This window comes from Haliaeetus leucocephalus, unplaced genomic scaffold (assembly GCF_000737465.1).
Source record: "Haliaeetus leucocephalus isolate CR32 unplaced genomic scaffold, Haliaeetus_leucocephalus-4.0 Scaffold384, whole genome shotgun sequence".
Classification (NCBI taxonomy): domain Eukaryota; kingdom Metazoa; phylum Chordata; class Aves; order Accipitriformes; family Accipitridae; genus Haliaeetus; species Haliaeetus leucocephalus.
In genome coordinates, this window is record NW_010972820.1 from 3,308,279 (window position 1) to 3,326,804 (window position 18,526).

Genomic DNA, 18,526 nt, shown 5'->3' on the forward strand with positions numbered 1-18,526 from the left:
GGCCTGGCGCGTCGGCTGGTCGGTCCCGTTAAAACACCCGTGGCACGCTGCTCCCTCACGGAGGAGGAGAGGCCTCGTGCTGCGTCCCGTGTGTGGGACGGCGGGCCACCGCCGCGAACGGGTCTCCAAACGCCTGGCCTCCCGCGGCGGTTGTGGGTCTGCCGTGCTGGTGCTCGATGAGGTGCTGAGGAGAACACCTGCACGGGCAGGAAGGGAGGCAAAGTCACTTCGAAGCGACTCCCTCACACCACAAGGTAGCGAGATTTTGCGGGCACTGAGGGTCCCGGCGGTCCCTCGCCTGCAGCCTGCCTGCCGCGGCGGGAGCCTTGGTGCCCCGTGATGGTATGAGCAGGAATTCGCCTTATATTCTGCCAAATATCCGCAGCTCTGCACGTCACACTGACCCTAAAACACTAACAGTGACCTTCGTTTTCTGATTAATACCCAAACACCTAGTCGTTCGTCAAGTGCCGTGGTATCGGCACAGCTGCTCCCACAAGTTCGGTATTTTATTACACCATCAAGGGGGCAATAGAAGTGACCTGATTCTTCGCGCAGATGGAGCCACTTTCAGTGTCCGGTAAGGGATGGATGGGGTCTGGGACCAGGGCTTTGTAGATGCTTTATCTCAGGGTACGGGACACAGTAGACAAAGGAGGAAGGTGAGGAAGAGGAGAGCCCTGGGCAAAGCCATGTGGTTCAGATCCATGTGCTGACTTCTCCACGTGCCAGCGGTGGCTAGTTTTGCGTTTAGTTTTGCTGTGCAACATCGGTGAGAGCAATGGTCTCTGCCTGCACTCACCAGGAAGGCTGCTGTGCTCGGACACTTTCCTACGGTAGCTTCTTGCACCATTTTGGTTTATTCCTCACTTTTAACTTGTTTATGGATATTCAGTAACCACAGGCTACAGTGCAAGAGCCCCATGTTTGATACATAGCATCTGTCTGATACTGTGCTGACACCCCGCTCTCAGGAATTAAAGGGATCAGAGAGGTCCCAGGGACCGGGCAAATCTCATTCTGCAAACAGGTTGCTGCCTCCAAAATCTGCTGTGCTCCTTTCCCCTCATCTTTAGCAAGGTGCTGGCTGAGCACCTTCTTCACAGCTTTTGGGCCACTCCACGGTACAGATGAGGCACAGGTAATGAAGTAAGAGTGGAAGGTGAGAGCAGCAGCCGCTTCGTGCCACAGCTGATCATTTGCAGTGGGAGGGTTTTGTTAAATTCTTATGACAGGGCAGTGAAGAGACAAAGAAAAGTGTTTTTTTCTCTGCCACAGCACCTGTAAATCTCAGGCTGAAGATTTGTTTCAAGTGGCAGACAGCCTAATAAATCTGGACGGTCACAGCCTGGTAGCTGATCTCAGCTTTTGCTACTGCAAGGGAATTGCTTGCTGTGTTATAGATAAGAGGGATCCCATTACGGATGGGATCTAAGCTTGTGTGAGGGCAGAGAAAGGTCCTGGGCATCCACATCCCAGCTGCTGCCACTGCTTGACTTTCAGAGGCAAATGAGCTATCCTAAAACCTGTGTTTTGAATCACTGGCCAGCACAGGCAGGGAAGACCTGTGAAGGAGAGGAAAGAGGGAAGGAGAGAGTAAATAATTCACCTCCCAGTGCTGCCCCAGATGAGGTAAGCAAACGTGGTGTTTTGAAGGAAGCATTACTGCAATTTGTACTCCAAAAGTCGATACTGTGTTTTGGTAGTCTGGCTTGTGCCTTTGCTGGCATTAAGATGCTGTACAGATGGAAGGGAGACTGTAAGGCAGGATTATTAGAGCAGTACTCTAGTCAGATGTTTAACATTTGTTTGACAAGGAGATTGCCACTCTCCTTTTGGAGAAGGACCTTACGCTGTGTTACTCCTGTTCTGGGTGCAGCATTGCCCGAAGGCTGCAAGGGTCCAGCGCACAGCGATGCCTCCCAGATGCAGCGCGAGAAGCCTCAGCAGCAGAGCACGTGTGCCTCGTCATATGTCGGATGCAGATCCCCACAGGCACACCGGCAGCCTTGCCGTCCTGCTCATCAACCAGATTTTAAGAGGTTGGTTATGACCTGTATGGCACTGACTGGACTTGAGCTTTTAAAAGATACAGGTCAGAATGTCACATCCTGGTAGCCAGAGTTTAACACCAGCAAACAAAGAACATGGATAAAACACAAGTTCTGTACCCTCGTACCTGTCCCACACACTTGACTCGCTAGCAGTGCTCTGTCAGCCTCTCTTCCTCATGCTTTCAAAGTCTCCTGCCAGCAGGTACTGAATCCGTTTGGCCTGGCAGTCTGGTAGTCAAGTTCATCTAAGGGCAAAACAGCAAAGAGCGCGTTCTCAGCCCACCTTTTCCCTGGCTGTGGAAGAAGGCAGTGTCCATTCCTCCAGGGAAGGGATACAGCCTTGCAAGGCGGCACTGTTGCCTGTGACCAGTGACTTGTATTAGGGAGGCTTATTAGATGGCAGTAGTGCCCAGGAACCCAAGCCGCAGCACTCTGTCCAGCAGAGGATATTGCTTTCTGCTCCTGTGCATCGCAGGTGCTGTAGTCTCGGACTGCTTCCTGACATATGGTCTGGTTTTCCCACCTTTGCCTCAAAGAAGCTCACAGGTGATGCCTGCCGGACTGACAGCCACCTTGCTCTCGCTCAGGGAGAGTGGGAATCCAGCTCTGCATCTTTGCTAAATTACTACTTTTCATCTTTTGTAGTAGGGGAAATAACAGCTAACAGTGATACACCCACATGCTTGTCTGGCTGCAAACACACACCAAGTGATCCCTTAGATATATTGTGCAGAGCAAACCAAGAGCTAATATGTTGAAGTACACTTTTATCTGTAATCTGTTCTAGTGCAGTTGCCCAAAGGAAGAGAGAATAACAGAATAAAATAAGTAGATTTTTCTAGTTAACATAAATCTAAGCCTACTTCATTATATAACAAGTCAAATTTTTCTTCTGAAGTCTGCAGTTTGATTTGGGGGCAGGGAGGCACTAATAAACTCATTAGTATTACTAGATTCTGTAAGTTGGTATAAAGACTTGTGATGTTCTACATTAACCTATTTCTTTTTTCTGTGATGTCTTTGGGTTCATTGCACCTCTTTGAGCTAAGCCTGCGGTGAGCACGGCAGGCTGGCAGTGGGTGTTGAAACCACAGTCTGAGCCCAGTGGTTGCAATGGGTCTTTACAGTCTCCCCTGCAGAAGCTGTCCCATCTGTATTTTGGCTGAAAACTAAATGTTTTAAAAACCAGGGCTCACGCCAAATGCCTCACCCTGACTTTTGCTTTCCCATACTGCTGCCAACTGGGTTTGAACAGCAGAGCTTCACTCACCAAATCTCCCCTGGGGCCTCAAGAAATAGAGCCACCCATTTTCCACTCATTTCCCGCACTGGTATCACCCATGGCTCCTACTCACTGCCTCTTTCTTTTCCAAGCAGCCAGAGTTTGGGCAGCATGGAGCTTTTAAGAGCTCCATTAATCGGTACAGGTTGTTTTTACAGGTTGCTCTGCTTGAAGCAAAAGCACCTCGCCATGCCTGGTGACCAGCTGTCCCCAGCCAAAGTGACACCCCTGCTCGGGTTGGGCTCTGGCTTCATGTGCTGGCAGGGCATCCACCGGTGGTACAGAAATGCTTTCCTTCTCTTTGAAACAGCCCAAACTTCCTGAGCCCTTGTCTGCAGAAGACATAATTTAATAGGGTTTTGTGGTGAGGGCTGAGTTTGGCGGGGGGGGGGAAGTCTTTTTCATTGCCAGCCGGCTCTCCAAGATCCTTCTGAAATAATCGCTGACTGCTGCCAGGATTGTTTTTGTTGTAATATTAATGATCTCTCTGGGCAGCTTGAGTTTCATATGCATGTCTTTTTAATTATTCAGTTAAAATAGCCAAGGTATAGCTGCAAAACACTTATGCTGTGTTTTGGTTTGGATTTAGAAAAGGGGGTAATGAAAACTTTAATGACATACAAAGGTACAAATACAGAGGAAATGCAAAACATCCAGAATCTGAACTACTACTACTACTGTGCTATACAGAAGTACATATATCTAAGTCCCCATTAAGTGCAATTCCAGCAGTTCCCCAGAATTTACCTTGCACTTTCTGGTAAACAAAGCCACCTTCAGAGGTGACACATACCCTGAGACTGCCCCGAATGATGTAAATAACTCTGGGTTCCTTGCTTTCACAAAAAAAAAAAAAAAATTTATTGTTTTGTGTGAAACCTCCTGCTTTCTGCAGGTGGAAATACTCAGGCTGGCAGCTGAGTATAGCTGTCTCCTACTCAGTTGACAGACCTACAGTCTCACAATTCTTTAGTTGTTTTTAATTTTATTACACTTTTTTACAAGCTTTTTGGACAACTGACAACCCTTATAATGTCATGGGGGGGGTTACACACCTTTATAGTCAGATCTTTCATGTAAAACTCTCAGTAGCAGAACAGGGTTGGGAACCAGCTACAGATTGCTTGCCATAGCCTAGTGCAGTGGCTCCCAGTCTTCGCCCATTTAAGTGCTCTCCCATTTACAGCACCCTCTGATCAGAAGAAGTAAGATTTGCAGTACATACTGGTGTTACCTGGTTGGCGTCTCAGTTCATATTTGATTAATAATAGAGATGTATGAAGTTTTTGCAGATTTCCTTACACAGATTTCCTTTCTTTACCATACTTACTCTTTTCAAAAGATGTATGTGGTCTTCAGAATTTACCGTGTTAAGTAAGATGTGGTGGTTTTGTGGGAAAATTAGTTGTTTATTGCATCTGCCTTAGATTAGCTAGCAACTAGCCTAAGGTGGTAATGACAGAGATAAAAGCACTAGCTGCTGCAGACCCTGCAAAACAGCGATGTACCATTAGTGAGCACAAACCCTGTCAATCCAGGGCAACAGGACCACAAAATGTGAAGAGGTGATCATTCCAGCATGACACATTTGTTTGCAAATCAACTCCCAGCTGAAGGCAGTGAGAGGAGAACAAGAAGGGATGCAAACAGGGAGGAGGAGAGCCCCTTCCAGAGGCCGTGTCCCTCAGGCCAAGGCTGTGCTTTCATCTCCCAAGAGGTCTGGAAATAAAGAGGGATGGGAGAGACAGCAGCAGAGCCGACAGCCTGCTGTCCGCATCCTCTGAGAAGGCAAACTTATGAGCACCGTAGCAGGTAGCAGGATTTTGGTTAAATGTGAAATTTGATTCTGGAAGAAGGTGCTTGTCAAATAGTCATGTAGACAGAAGCTTTTTTTTTATCTACAGATAGGATTCAATGAGGGAGAGACGCTGCACAACCCACATGGGAACGCTGTCCTGCCTAGACAAGCCATTTGAAGTTTCTTCCATTACCCGCCTCGAAGTATTTCAGCCCACGTAGCATCCTCCCTTTCTCGTCCTGCCCTGGGACATCATCTCACCTGCCTACAGCTTCAGAACCTTTGGCATCGAGGTTCATCTGGGGACTCACACTTCCTCTGGAGAAGGAAAAAACAAGGCATCTCCAGACACAGTCAGCAGCCATAGCAGGGTGAGCCAGATCTCGTCCTCCACACGCACTTCTCCTTAGCGGGTACCTTTTGGCAAGCCCACGCTCAGGGAACCACCCTGCTGTTCAAAAGCTTTGTCAGATGGTCTTGTTATTAGGATTGGGAGGGGTAAGGAGGGGTGTAAGGAACACAGAGGCACCTCTCTTGGATGTTGAAAGGAAATCTGGTGCTGCTTTGTTTAGAAAGAACAACATTGGGGTTTACTGGGTTTTAACATTCCCCAGTGTGGCAGAGACACAATGGTCAGTGTTCCTGTGGCCATGGCAGGCACTCGGTGGCTGTGGACGTGCTCCTCCGGGTCAGAACCTCCTCGGTTACAGCTGGGGAGCGGGGCAGATCCCCCAGGGCTCGGGGGTAGCCAGGTCCCATGAGTTTTGTAAAGCGTATCTTCACAGTGGATCAAGAGAGGCAAGGCACTGAGCTGCTGTTTCTCCAACAGCTGGAAGGCAAAGCCGGGAATTAAATCCCAAGTTTCAGTGCTGGGGCTATGCTTCATCAGAGGGCATTCAGGGTAAATCTGCTAACTTTGACAGTTATTTATGCGAGTTGGATACATTCTTTTGAGGTCTCCTTTTTATTGTGTATTTTGTTTACTTTCATTTTTATATGTCTTCAGGTTGTATGTGCTTATTCTGATTCAGGAAAATAAACACATCTTTTTCTGTATGTTCTATTATTGCAAGTTTTTATAATACATCTACTGTACAAGGCAATATTAGCAGTTCAATCTCCAGGTTGTTTGAGGGCTGATTTTTTTTTAAGTTAACACATCTCATGAGGACGCAACAGCAGTTTCAGATTTATTAATGGAACACTAATGGTCTTCACGATCCTTTTAAGCAAAACAAAAATGTATTATATTTTAGAAAAAGTGAGTATTGATTATATTACTGGCGTGACTCCATGGGGGAATAAAAGCACAATAAAATGCAGATCAAAGTGTATATATCCTGAATTCCTAATGCACTGCGAGGTGGCTGTGCAATTAATGCATGTGTAAGTCAAGACAGGTCAGGTGATTTTACAGCCTAGGTGAAATCCCAGCCCTTCTGGCTAGAATAAAACATGACATCATTTTATATTGCTTCAAGAAAATGGGACATCTGTCAATACAAATAAAGTCTACTGTTAGCACAAACTTTCAATGATCAGCATTTTGTCCTATAACCTGGAGGAACCAGGGGAAATACAGGATGATTTTTATCACAAAAACATAATCTGAAAATAGTTATTTTTATTCAAGTTTATAGTACTGTTCAGTCTAAGCAGAACCAAATGATTTTGAAATGGTTATAAAAGCAGACTTCTACTTTCTGTTGGAGAAGGGGCTGGGGAAAATACGTGATTATGATGGCAAGACAGTGCATTACATAAAAATAACTATTTTTTGGTCACTCATCATGAAGTAGGAGACAATGCAACAAAATTCACCCCAAGTCGGAAAAACAGAAAGTTATTCTGCAACAGCACAGAACCAAATAAACCCCAAACTCTGCTTTAGAGGGACTGATTTTACACTAAGTGTTACTACTCCCTCGCAGGCTCAGCAAAGCCCAGCAGAGGCAGTAAGGGAGAAGCAGTGCCGTGGAGCAGTTCGAGAGCTTGAAAGGGAGGTGATGGGAAAGAGAAGTTACGCATTTGGGCTTCTGCGTTTTTCCCCTTTAACAAGATAATGTTAGTAATTTTATTAAATAAATGCTGACTTAAGTCAACAGTGTTGCAGTTTTAGGATACCAGTTGTTCGTACCTATGGGCATCTTCGGATACATAGCGGAGAAGTTCTGCTCTAGTTTATGCTCCTGATAAAAGGGAATTAAATGCAAAGAAGTACAGTGGGAATACATCTGCATGTGGCAGGGTAAGAGGTCCTCTATACATGGGGAGCACCATGACTGAGGGAGCTGGCAGCTGCTCATGATTACTAAGCGACCAATATTCAGTCTGAAGTGAGAGGAGCCCACCTTTCCTTCCCAGGGGCTCAGCGAGGGGGTTGGCACTTGGAATGAGGCACTGGAGGTTAACATGCAAAAACAAGTGGGAGGCTGTGAATACCTGAACCATTATGCTTCAGTCTTACACAGAGCCACTCTCCCAACCATCAGTAGTTCCGTTCCTCTTCGAAGGCACACTCGAACCTGACTGCCCTCTATACCTTTGCTTCACATTTCTTGTCTCCATTGGAATTGTATTTATCTTCCTGGCATCGCCCTTCTTCCTTCTACAATTTCTGGCTTTTCAATGCTGTCCCCCATTCCAGGTACTCCTGGCTGCCTCTCAAATCTCTGCAACTACAGTATCAACATTCATGCGATGATTCATGTTCTGCCTCACTTCTTCTCCTCCAGTATGCTTCATCAGGCTGGCTAATTACAGAAGCTGAGCCTTTTGACTTCCAGGCCTCTAGACTGCATGCAATTATTCCTTTCAAGTATTTCTTAGAAGTGTGTGGAAAATAAGCTTTTTTTTTTTAATTAAAGCTGAGATTTCAACATAATGAAAGAACTTGAGAAGCCATTTTCAGAAAAAATTTCTGCAAGATAGTCTTTATTCTTATCTCTACTCACAGCCACTACACGTTTCCTTTCCTACTACTTTCTCCCTCCTTTTTTCCATTCCCTAGAAATCTGACACAGGGTATTTGTGGAAATGTATGTAAAGAAATTGTGAAGTCCTGCAAAAATGGCCATGAAATGTCACTGGACCACCAAGAAACAATGGGCAACGAGATAGCATAACAGAACATCATGAAAGCTTCAAGTTCTGTTTTTATTTAAACAGGAAATGAAATGCAAATCTCCTCTGAGGGTCTCATACTACTCAAATTGGACTTGAGTGCAATTAATGTTTCAATTATTATCTGAAAGTGCTGTTTCACAAGACAGGTTGAGCCAACCTGAAAGTCTACCGCCCCTCAAGAGGCTGTCCTGCCCCACCTTCTCCCTGGCCATGTGCTCCCACTGCTCACCTCCTGGCTAGCACTAGTCCTAGACAGTGGGAGAATTCAGCTCCCTGAACAGCACAACCACCACCAGCAACCCAAGGGAAAAAAAAAATCAAAAGAAAGAAAAAAAAAATTTACAACTCGGACAAGCATCAGTCTCAGCAAAGGGCTGGGACTGGGACCTTGTGGAGCAATAGGGTAGAGATGAGACAACACGACGAGCCACAACAGAGCTGAATAGCTGAGACCACCCGGAACCATTGTTTGCTCTGTTGATTTTTTTTGGCCAGATCAGCTCCTTGCTCTGATTTGTTGTGTTGCAGAAACAAATGACTAGGCATAGGAGAGTCAAAGGTCTCCAACCAGAAATAAACACAGAGACTGAAAAAGAGCAAGCCCCAAATATGAAGTTTTCCCAATCTCAAGGCAAGAATCACCTCTTGCCTCACCCATAGTCCCAGGTGCATGCCTGGTGCTATAACATTTTTACCTCCTACCAGTACAGTATTCCTGTAAGCGTCAAAACTAAGGCTCCATACTCATCAACAACTTACAAAAGGAAAGCCAAAAGATTTGCAAATTTATTTGACTTAAATTCTGTCCATTCAATAGCACCTATTAAATTTCCACAGCAACTGGGCTAAGAAAAGCATGAAATCTTGATGGGTTTCCTATGCACAGATTTTAAAAAAAAAGTTTCTGCAGCATGAATACGTAGTAAGTATTCAGAGCACAGTACTGAATTTGATTATGCTGTGCCAGAGATGTGCATTTATGAATAAAGCAAAGATTTAAAAAAAAACAAAAAAACCCAAAAAAACCAGCTAAAAAGCAAGGTGTAGGATATTCTTGCACTTTGTTATCACTAAAATTATCTCTAGTTCAATCATTTACTTTCTAGCTTCAAAAGAGGTTGTTTTAACTAGGGGGATGAAATACAGCCAGAATAGTTAGGATACTCCACCAGGAGAGGAAAACTGAGGTCTGGAGACCAAGGATGGAGCACACTGGGACATTTGGAGACACGCCATGGGTACAAGGACCTGTTAAAGCAGTCCCCACTCCTTTGCCCACACCATTTGCTAAACACTCTCAGATTGACAGGCCTCCTATACACATGTAGGAGCAGAAGGTCAGGTGCTTGCAATAAGGTTTTTGTCAATAACAGGGGTATCCATGGACAACCAGGTCCATGTGCTTGTTCCTTAAATGCCAGCCATTGTTAATTAGGTATGTGATCCCTCTTGTGAGCCTGGGCAGAGAACCCAAGCAGCATCAAAGGCTTTTTGTGCTACATGCAATAGAAATACCAGTGAAAAAACCAGTTTGTTCCCCAGGCAGCTCACAGTTTAATGAAAAACTACAAGCAAGCAACAATCAACTGGGAAGAAAGGAAAGGATGAGAAAGCCAGGATAACAGCTGGTCACACAAACAGCTGGATTTAGGGCTTTTAAGGCAAACAAAAATCAGCTGTTCTATTCCAGTTTTAGCTACGTTAGTTTTATTTTGCTTGACAGGTCTCAAAACAAATAGGTGAAGGGGGGAACTGTCCCCCTTGGGGGATGTCTCTAGTGGGCTACCCCAGGAATCTGTCCAGGTCCCAGTGCTTTTCAGATACTGTTTCTTTCACTTCACTGTTGGTAAAATTTGAAACAGTCACACAGTTGTAATAACTTAGACTGAAGCTGGTAACTTGGTATGGGGAACTCACTCAAGCTGCATGGTTTAACATGCCTAAATATACCATTAGGAACAAAGACTGCTGGTTATCTGCTCTGGCTCCACATTATTCCCAGTGTCACTCCTCTCCTGAACGCTATGTGCCACGCTGCATGCATGACCAATGGAGCAGACTCCCATGCAGAAGAAAGTGGTCAGGCAGAAAGAGAATGATGGTGTTCCTTCTACGGACAGTATTAGGAAGACCGTTGCTGAAACACCGCATCCATTTCCACTGTCATGCTTCAGAAAGGATGTTTACCACAAAATTTTATATGAAGACAGAAACTTATACCATAGTGGTAACAGCTGTAGAGATAATCTCAGTCCATTTATCTAAGAGAAAAGTAAGGGGTGACTTGACTCAAAACTACAGGTGATAGAGGTCCTTAACCTAAAAAAGATGTTAAAGACATCACTGGCTGCGATCTGAGGTTAGACCACTTCAACTGATGACCTTTTGGAACAATTTACTTACCAACATAGTGGCTTCTTCATCACTGAACTCTTTACATGAATCTTCTTCTCAAAGCCAAGCTATAGCCCAAAGAAATATTATAAAGCAGAACTTACTGTCATGGAAATCATCACACTAGATAATCCTTTTTAGTATTAATACCTATGAATTACTATTATTTCCATTATAAATTAACTATATTCTTCCAGGCATCATCAGATAAATCATGAAACTTGGACCCCAAGGTGACATGCAGATACAGCAAAGCAGCAAGAATGCAAATGTGTAAAACAATAATTTAGCCCACCAAACCTCTACAGCAGGAGAAATGCACAAGTAACAAAAAAGAAAGAAAAAAAAAGAGAAAAAAAAAAGACAAAAAAGAAAAAATACAAAAAAGCACAAAGAGCAACAAGAGCAAAAAGGAAAAAAAAAAAAAGAAAAAGAAGTTTCATTTTTATCCCTGCAAACAAAGCCAGGCCACCGCCTCTACCTGTATAAAAGCTGAAAGAAAAAGAAGAGAGAGAAGGAAAGAGATACAGCCATGGACGCATCCAAGAATTTTATTTCGAAAGTTCTGTTTCATTGTGAATCAACACTTTTCATTACCCTGGCACTAGGACTTTAAGACTGAGCAAGTATGGCACTTCAATTCTATGACAGTCTGCTAATGTATCCTTTTTCCAGCATAAAGCTCTGGTTGCTTAGTAAAATTTTACCTGCAACTTTACTTCCCTTTATTTGGGCAGAGGGAGAAATTTGGAACAATAGGCATAGCTACAAGTACCTTTATGGTGAAGAGGCTTCTGACAGCTGAGGCACTCTGGTCTAGGAGACTCTTCTGCTGCACAGTTAGCTCACGTCAGCTATAGAAATAGCATGACCCAACAGAAAAGGTTTGCTGCTCGCTCTTTTTTAGAAACAAGTGTTTGTGGTTTTTAAGTGTTTAATGTATTTTAACTAAGTTGAGTAACTTAAATACCTAAGGTATTTTATTTATCATACATCATTGTGTTTTTTAACTCATTCTACATTTAAGCAATTATTCTGTGGAGATCTGTTTTCCTGGTAGGACTGAAAATGCCATCACATATAAGAGTTTCCTCCAAGCTACCAACAGAATAATTTGCATTTCCCTGTCCAACAATCTGAAACTACTTTCTTATAAAAATACTTACTCTTTAAAAGCTTTGCTCATTTCAATCTTAAAAGATTCCTGAGATAATGGGCACTTGTTTTTTTCTGAGACTGCCCTAAAATATTTGGCCAAAAATAGCATAAGCATTATTAATGCAAACAGCAAGCTTGTTGTTACAAAAGGTTTTATTATGTCCATCTGGGTAAAACCTTCTTTTCTGTTCTGGTGACAGTCCGTCACCACACATCTCAGACAGTCACATGGTAGTACCAGCTGTGGCTGAGGGCTGTTCACTTTCCACCTCTGACGGGACGTCTGTTGGGCTTGACTGTCCCTGAAGCCCAGACTTCACAGCGTGCATTGCATAGTTAACACTCGTGCTTTCCATCCAGCTCCATGACCCCGAGAGGGGATTATACAACATCCCATTCACAGTCTTGACTGACAAGCCATCTAGGAAAGAAAGAAGCCATAAAGCAACCCATGTTCTTAAATATGGTAAGTCACTGCAACATCAAACCCTTTAGAACAGCAAGTCTGAAACACGCCTCTTCCTCTGAGCTAGGAATCAGTGCTTCACGAGCTGGCCTTTGTCAGACACCACCACAAGCAGTGGCAACAGGCATCACTGGTGACAGTGGGTCCTGCTGTTGGCAGCAGCACGCTATATGGTGAGCCACTGCAAAGTGGTATGCTAGAAACCCTAACTTCACAACATCACATTTGGGTGACTGGTAATGTTTTCTGTAGGTGGAGACATTCTTCAGATCGACATCACGCACTTCAAAATCACAATCTGAGCATATCTTTGGAAGGATTCTGTAGATTTCCCTTAGGAATGGAAAATACAAGAAAGAGGCAGAAGAATGCCATCAAGGATGCAGTGCAAGTAGAGTGATTTAGCACTCCCTGCTGAGCAGATCTCAGTTCACTGCGTGGCTATGCTGTGTCCCAGCAGGGTACATGAGGGAAGGCAGAAAACAAACACTCCATCAAAACAAATCACTCCACTGCACCTGCTTCTCCTTTTGAAGGGAGAACAGAAAGAACCACCAGCATGTGAACCAGTATTACTCATGTTCCTTACAGCATCACTGCAAAGTGCCAGGAAAAGACCTTGCCAAGAGAACAGCTCAACTCGCACTTCAGCTTCTTTACAGTGAACTAAAGCACAGTGAAATATTTGGTGACAGGGCTTTTAAAACATCTGCATGCAAGGAGGGCAATGGGCAGAACTCTTCCCAGCTCTGTGGTTTGTCCATTTTAAAAGCAATCAAACCAGGGCAATTTAATTATTTTTTTTAAATCAGTATCATACAGTTTCTCAAGAAATGACCAATGGATTTGTGGTAGGTTTCATCTTCACATTTTTTAAGAAATCTTTTAGCAACGTTAATATGAATAAAGAACATGGGGCAGCAACCAAAAATAAAAACACCTTCTCCCAAGGGAAAGATGACAAACAATGCAGTGGCAGCAGTGCAGCTCTGGAGTGCCAATACAGTTGAGTGCCAATACAGTTATTTTCTCAAACCTCACCTACAGCATATGAACCACTTCAGAGCATACATTCCATCACCAGAACAGGATGGAAAACCTTGGAATTTTAATTTAGGCTACCAAACAGAGGGCAGCTGTAACAGTGATTTTGTTTGAGTAATCTCTGCATTCTTAGGACTCCACTTAGTTATTTTATGCAAAATCCAGTAAGCGGTAGTGTCTTTAAACCAGAAATGATACTCATAATTTATGACTGGTAATTCACATAGGAAAAGCTGTGTATTGTTCCTAGCACTGACCCCACCTAGCTTATCCCCTTGCCATTTCTACAGGGATCATTTTGGCATCTCTCTGCATTCCCTTCATCTAGTCTGGAACTTACTTGATTCCAGGAGGCGCTCCAGCTCTTCTGGGGGAACAAACTTCTCCCACTCATGTGTTCCTTCTGGTACAATGCCCATTATTTTTTCTGCAACCACAATTCCCAGGACATAGGACAACTGTGTCTTATTGATTGTAGTAATGAATAAAGAACCTTCAGGCTAATTAAAAGATTAAGTGTTCAATTAGAAGAATATTTAATTTTTTAAAAAATTGTAAATTTAATCATATTAAAACACATAGTTTGTCTATCTACAAGTCTACATGCTGCAAGAGTAAGAACTAATTTCATCCCAGGACAGGTATTTACAAGTATGCCATTTAAATACAATAAAGAATATAATGTTGTAACAGTATGACTCAGTAGTCCTCAAACAGTCAACCTAATCAAAGCCTTGGGTGGTCTGAAAACCATTTCCTTGCCCCCAAAATATCTAACAAAGTCACTTATAACATAACATTGCCCAGGAAATGGATTAATAAAAGGTATTAAGGTATATACGATACCTACTGTAAAAAGAAACACTTTTTTAAAATTAAAACCGAAGTAAAATATGCAATACTGCCTAATTTTTGAGACTGCTGAATGCTGTGCTTGTTTTAATGATTACAGGGTCAAAAAACAAGCCAGAAATTAATTCTAAGTACTTAAGACACTCTTTGGTAGAAATAAAGCATAATTTCTGTGTCCCCGGCAGGCTGAAAATTAGTTAAGCGTTCCATTCAAATAATCTATATTCCTTCTGATGACCAGGAAGATAAATTAAGAGATTAAAGGAAAGCTGCTGCTGCTTGTGTACTGAGCCTACCAACCCTCTTTACAAATGAAATAATATCAAGAGAAATAAACCACCCAATTAACTCCAAGCATAACTGTGACCCTTTAAAAGCAATCCAGGAGCACATCTGATGTGATGCTAGAGCTAGAATAGAATCTGGTGAGTCAGAAACATCATTACAATCAGTCTCAGTGCAGTCTGAGCCATAGCCATCCAACAACAGCAGCACTGCCATGTTTTCTCTCACCTAGGTGAAATCAGATGCAACCAGATTTCTTAAGGTCTTGATGCAAAGGAACACTGCAATGCTAGGTAATGCCATTAACACTTTTCTAAGGCAGGGTTGAGGAAACAGATTTCCTCTAACTTCAATTATTGAAGTTGGGAAGATGTACTTGCATCATGGAGGAGAATGGAAGGCACTTCTAGAGCATGGTTCAGACTTCAAGGTGGAGAAATGAATGCAGGTGTAAGTGTTTTCACATTCCTTCAAATGAAAGCCTTAATAATAAAAGAGAATAAATATTCCCAATAATGAAAGCAAAAACTCTCTTACCTTTAAGACCCGAGAGCAACACTTGATAAACATTTCAAGGTCAGCCACATGCTCCACTACTTCAGAAGCTACAATTACATCAAAGGTTTCCATAGATTCTTCCACAATCTCCTCCAGTGAACTGGACTTGTACTGTATTCTCTTGGCCAGGACCGGATCAAATGACTTGTGCTGATCTGCTGTTCTAATGTTGTCCTCCAGAGGATCAATTCCAGTAACCGAAGCTCCCAGTCTACCTAAAGGCTAATAATACAGAGTATAATTTATTCTCTGCATGAAAACAATTTACTTAAAGTTTGTGTCTGCAACTTTGCAAGGAACATATATGATGCGGAAAACAGCCATCAGAGAACAAGACAACAGTAAATGATGAGCTCTGATCTGGCAGTTTTATTTTAAATGTTTATTAAAGCAAGAAAACCCTTAGATTTGGGGGAGGTGGTGTTAATTTTCTTAGAAAATTATATACTGGAATATACACATTTAAATTGTCTTTTAGAATAAATTGTTCTGAATCCATTTTGTTACACCAAATAAAGATTTCCTCCACTATTACCCTCTGACAGAGGAAAAACAAAGGGGGAAAATCAACACAGTAGTTTAAAGGGGGGAAAACAATGCCGTATTTAATTACTGTCATTACTTTCTTCAACATCCACCTGTAATGGTAAATCCTCATATCTTTTTAATGGTTACTTAATATATGATTATCTCCGTGACTTTCTCACTGCTGAGAACTAAACACTGATGTTTACTAGGATAGCATCAGGCTTGGCTGTCACTCAAGTTTCTCCAGTGTCTTCTTACTCATAGGTTAACACCTCAGCCATCACCTCTTTTGAAACTGAAACAGGCTGCAGAACATGACCACATGTATGTTATTCCAACCTGAAATTCACCGGTTGTTCAGCCTGAGAAGGTGATGCAGCACACCAGTTTTGCCAGCCTTGTCGGAGAGCATGCTTTCATAAGGCTACAGGATTTTGCTCAGAATAAAAGAAATAAAAAAAAAAAAAAAAAGAAAGAAAAGAAAACACGGGGAGAGATTCGGGTCCCTTTGTAACACCTCGTTTCAGATGCTGATGAAATTCGCAGAGTAAGTCAACCAGATCTGTAATCCTAAATTCACAAGCCATCCCTCGTCTGTTGATAGGATACAGCACTGTTCAGAGCCTGTGTGACCAAATGGTTCCACCACAAATAGTTACTTCTTAGTCCCAAGGTTGTGCAGACTCCTCGGGAAGCAGCTGTAACATCAGCAGGTGTTTGACATTATTCCGTGCTTTTCCCATGAAATCAAAGCAAAGGCAAAAATCTCCACCCCCAATACAAAAAAACCTGAAGATAAGCACTTCAAAGAAATTAACATGTAACAACAAGTTTTGTAATAGAAAATACTTCTTTGGTAATGAGGATTGTCATGATTAAAGTATTCTTGTGAAGGCTTGTAAATTAAAAAAAGAAAAAAAAAAAGTAGTCATACTGTGACTGCCCAGAGGAATACTTGAAGACTTTTACATCATCCTTCCCCTCTCCTTTTCTTTACAGTGTTTGGAATCTTATTTTTCTGATGAACCTCAGAATTTTAGAATTTCTCATTACCAACTCCCTCCTTTTCTGTAAACCATCACTACGCTAAGCTAATATTCTATGGGTTTTATAGAATGCACTGCACCTCAAAACATTCCGTAACTAATATATCATAGAAAAGAAAAGCTCCTACTTAGAGGATTAGAAATTAAGCAGTGTAAAACAATTCAAAGACTTTGTACGCTTTTTAACAAGAGAAACCAGAGCACACTGTTTCTTACCTCACTTAGCAGTCCACCACCACAGCCAACATCGAGAATCTTTACTCCAGAAAGTGGATTTCCCAGATGATAATTACTACTCATGTTCAACAGAGTATCTCTGAAAGAAAAGGGATGTGATTAAGGGCAAATATACAAGGTGGTTTAGTAGATGCAATAAGCAGTTATCTTAAGCACTGGTAATTGTTTTTATTTTACGATGTTTTCTGAGATTATCCAGAAATAGTACATATTAAAAAAAAAAAATCTGTCTTTAAAACCATACCTAATAAATGGCACTCTAATATCATTCATAGAATGAAGGGCTGAATATTCTCCTTCTTCATCCCACCACTTATGCGCGAGACGCTGGAATTTTTTCATTTCCTTTAAATCCACTGATGGGTGTGAAGTGCTGAAAAGTCTCTTCAAAGTGAGCCTAAATAATGAAAGCTGAATGTCATGAAACTAATACCGATATTTCACGTCAGCTGAAATATGGGAAAAACAAATTCTGCATCAGAAAATTAAAAACAAAAATAAACTCATGTTCCTTTAGAGACTCTAGTTATACTTGATTAATAACAAGCAGATTTTATACACTGTATATGTAACGTATCTTCCAAAACAGATGGCTACATACCTGTAATTTTTAAGTTAGTAATTAATAAAACAAAAATAGGCCACATCAGACATTTAAACATTTGTGAGATTTAAAAATGACTTCATGTGACACTGTCACAAAGTAAAATTAAATTGTTATAGAAAATTATAGTCCTTGTCACGCAGGATTATTTTAGACACAATACTTACATGCTGCTTTTTATTTCAGTCAGAGAGACAGGCAGAGTACTACTGGATTTCAGCTGTGTTTTCCAGTTGCAGTGCTGAAGGGTACCTCTCAGGCCTGTCTGATCAGCATGGTCATCTGCATAAATAAAAGAAAGGCAACCGAATGGAAAACATCAGCTTTATGAGAGCTCACAGGCAACAAACCCAGTTTAACAATGCCGCTCTAGAACAATATTAAGCAAATCTTTAGACATTTGCTCACCATCGTACTTAGGCAGTGCATGGGGATTAAATAAAAGAGCACATGCTAGTCCATCACGCCAGTACTTCTCAAATTATGCGCGATAACATTTTTCAGAGCCTGAATGAAAAGGAACTTTTCATGCAGCTGAAATGTTTCAGTTGGTGAGAATTTCACCGAAATATTTACTCTGACCACAAGCGGTGCGTACACGCACACACTTCATAGCTGTCAACAGCGGGCTCCTATTCCCGCTTCGTTACATACTGGAACAAGAAACAGAGAGCTGCCCGCTCGTTTCGTACTGTATGAATTGGTAAGGGAACACAAGTGAGAAAACCCCGCGGACGGCGCAGAGACAGGCCAAGGCCACCGTCTCGAAAACCGTTCCCCACCCCCGCTCTGCCAACCTACGGCCCGGCCCTCCCAGGCCTCACGCGCACCCACTCGCCATCCAGCTGCCGCCCAGGCCTCGGCAACGCCGCACCGCGCCCAGAGTAGCGGGCCCAAGGCGATTTTAGGCCGCGGTGAGCGGCGGGGAGGTCTGCAGGGGCCTCTGGGCCGAAGGGCTGGCGAAGGAGGTGGCAGGGGGACACGTCTCCCCTGGGAGAGCTGCTGGATGCGCGGCGAGCCCACCAGGACCCGACGGGCTGTGGTGGGGCCGGCTCGGCCTTCCCCGCGCGAAGGCAGGGCAAGCGGGCGAGGAC

General features: G+C 42.9%; 2 protein-coding genes across 2 annotated transcripts in view; both read right to left on the bottom strand.

Annotated features, from left to right (window-relative positions):
* Nucleotides 1–5,433, bottom strand: part of FAXC (failed axon connections homolog (Drosophila)) — a 25,927-nt gene extending 20,494 nt beyond the window's left edge. Inside the window, exons 1-2 of the mRNA XM_010573441.1 lie at nucleotides 5,396–5,433; nucleotides 60–197 (exon numbers count right to left, since the gene is read on the bottom strand). Coding sequence (XP_010571743.1) covers nucleotides 60–197; nucleotides 5,396–5,433 — 176 coding nt within the window. The remainder of the gene's footprint in view (nucleotides 1–59; nucleotides 198–5,395) is intronic.
* Nucleotides 5,434–11,954: 6,521 nt separating this feature from the next.
* Nucleotides 11,955–18,279, bottom strand: COQ3 (coenzyme Q3 methyltransferase). Its single transcript, XM_010573356.1, has 6 exons — nucleotides 17,600–18,279; nucleotides 17,073–17,225; nucleotides 16,808–16,907; nucleotides 14,997–15,239; nucleotides 13,663–13,822; nucleotides 11,955–12,233 (listed from the first exon to the last, which is right to left on the bottom strand). Coding segments are annotated over exons 1-6 (855 nt in total). The 5' UTR covers nucleotides 17,602–18,279; the 3' UTR covers nucleotides 11,955–12,036.
* Nucleotides 18,280–18,526: the final 247 nt, after the last annotated feature.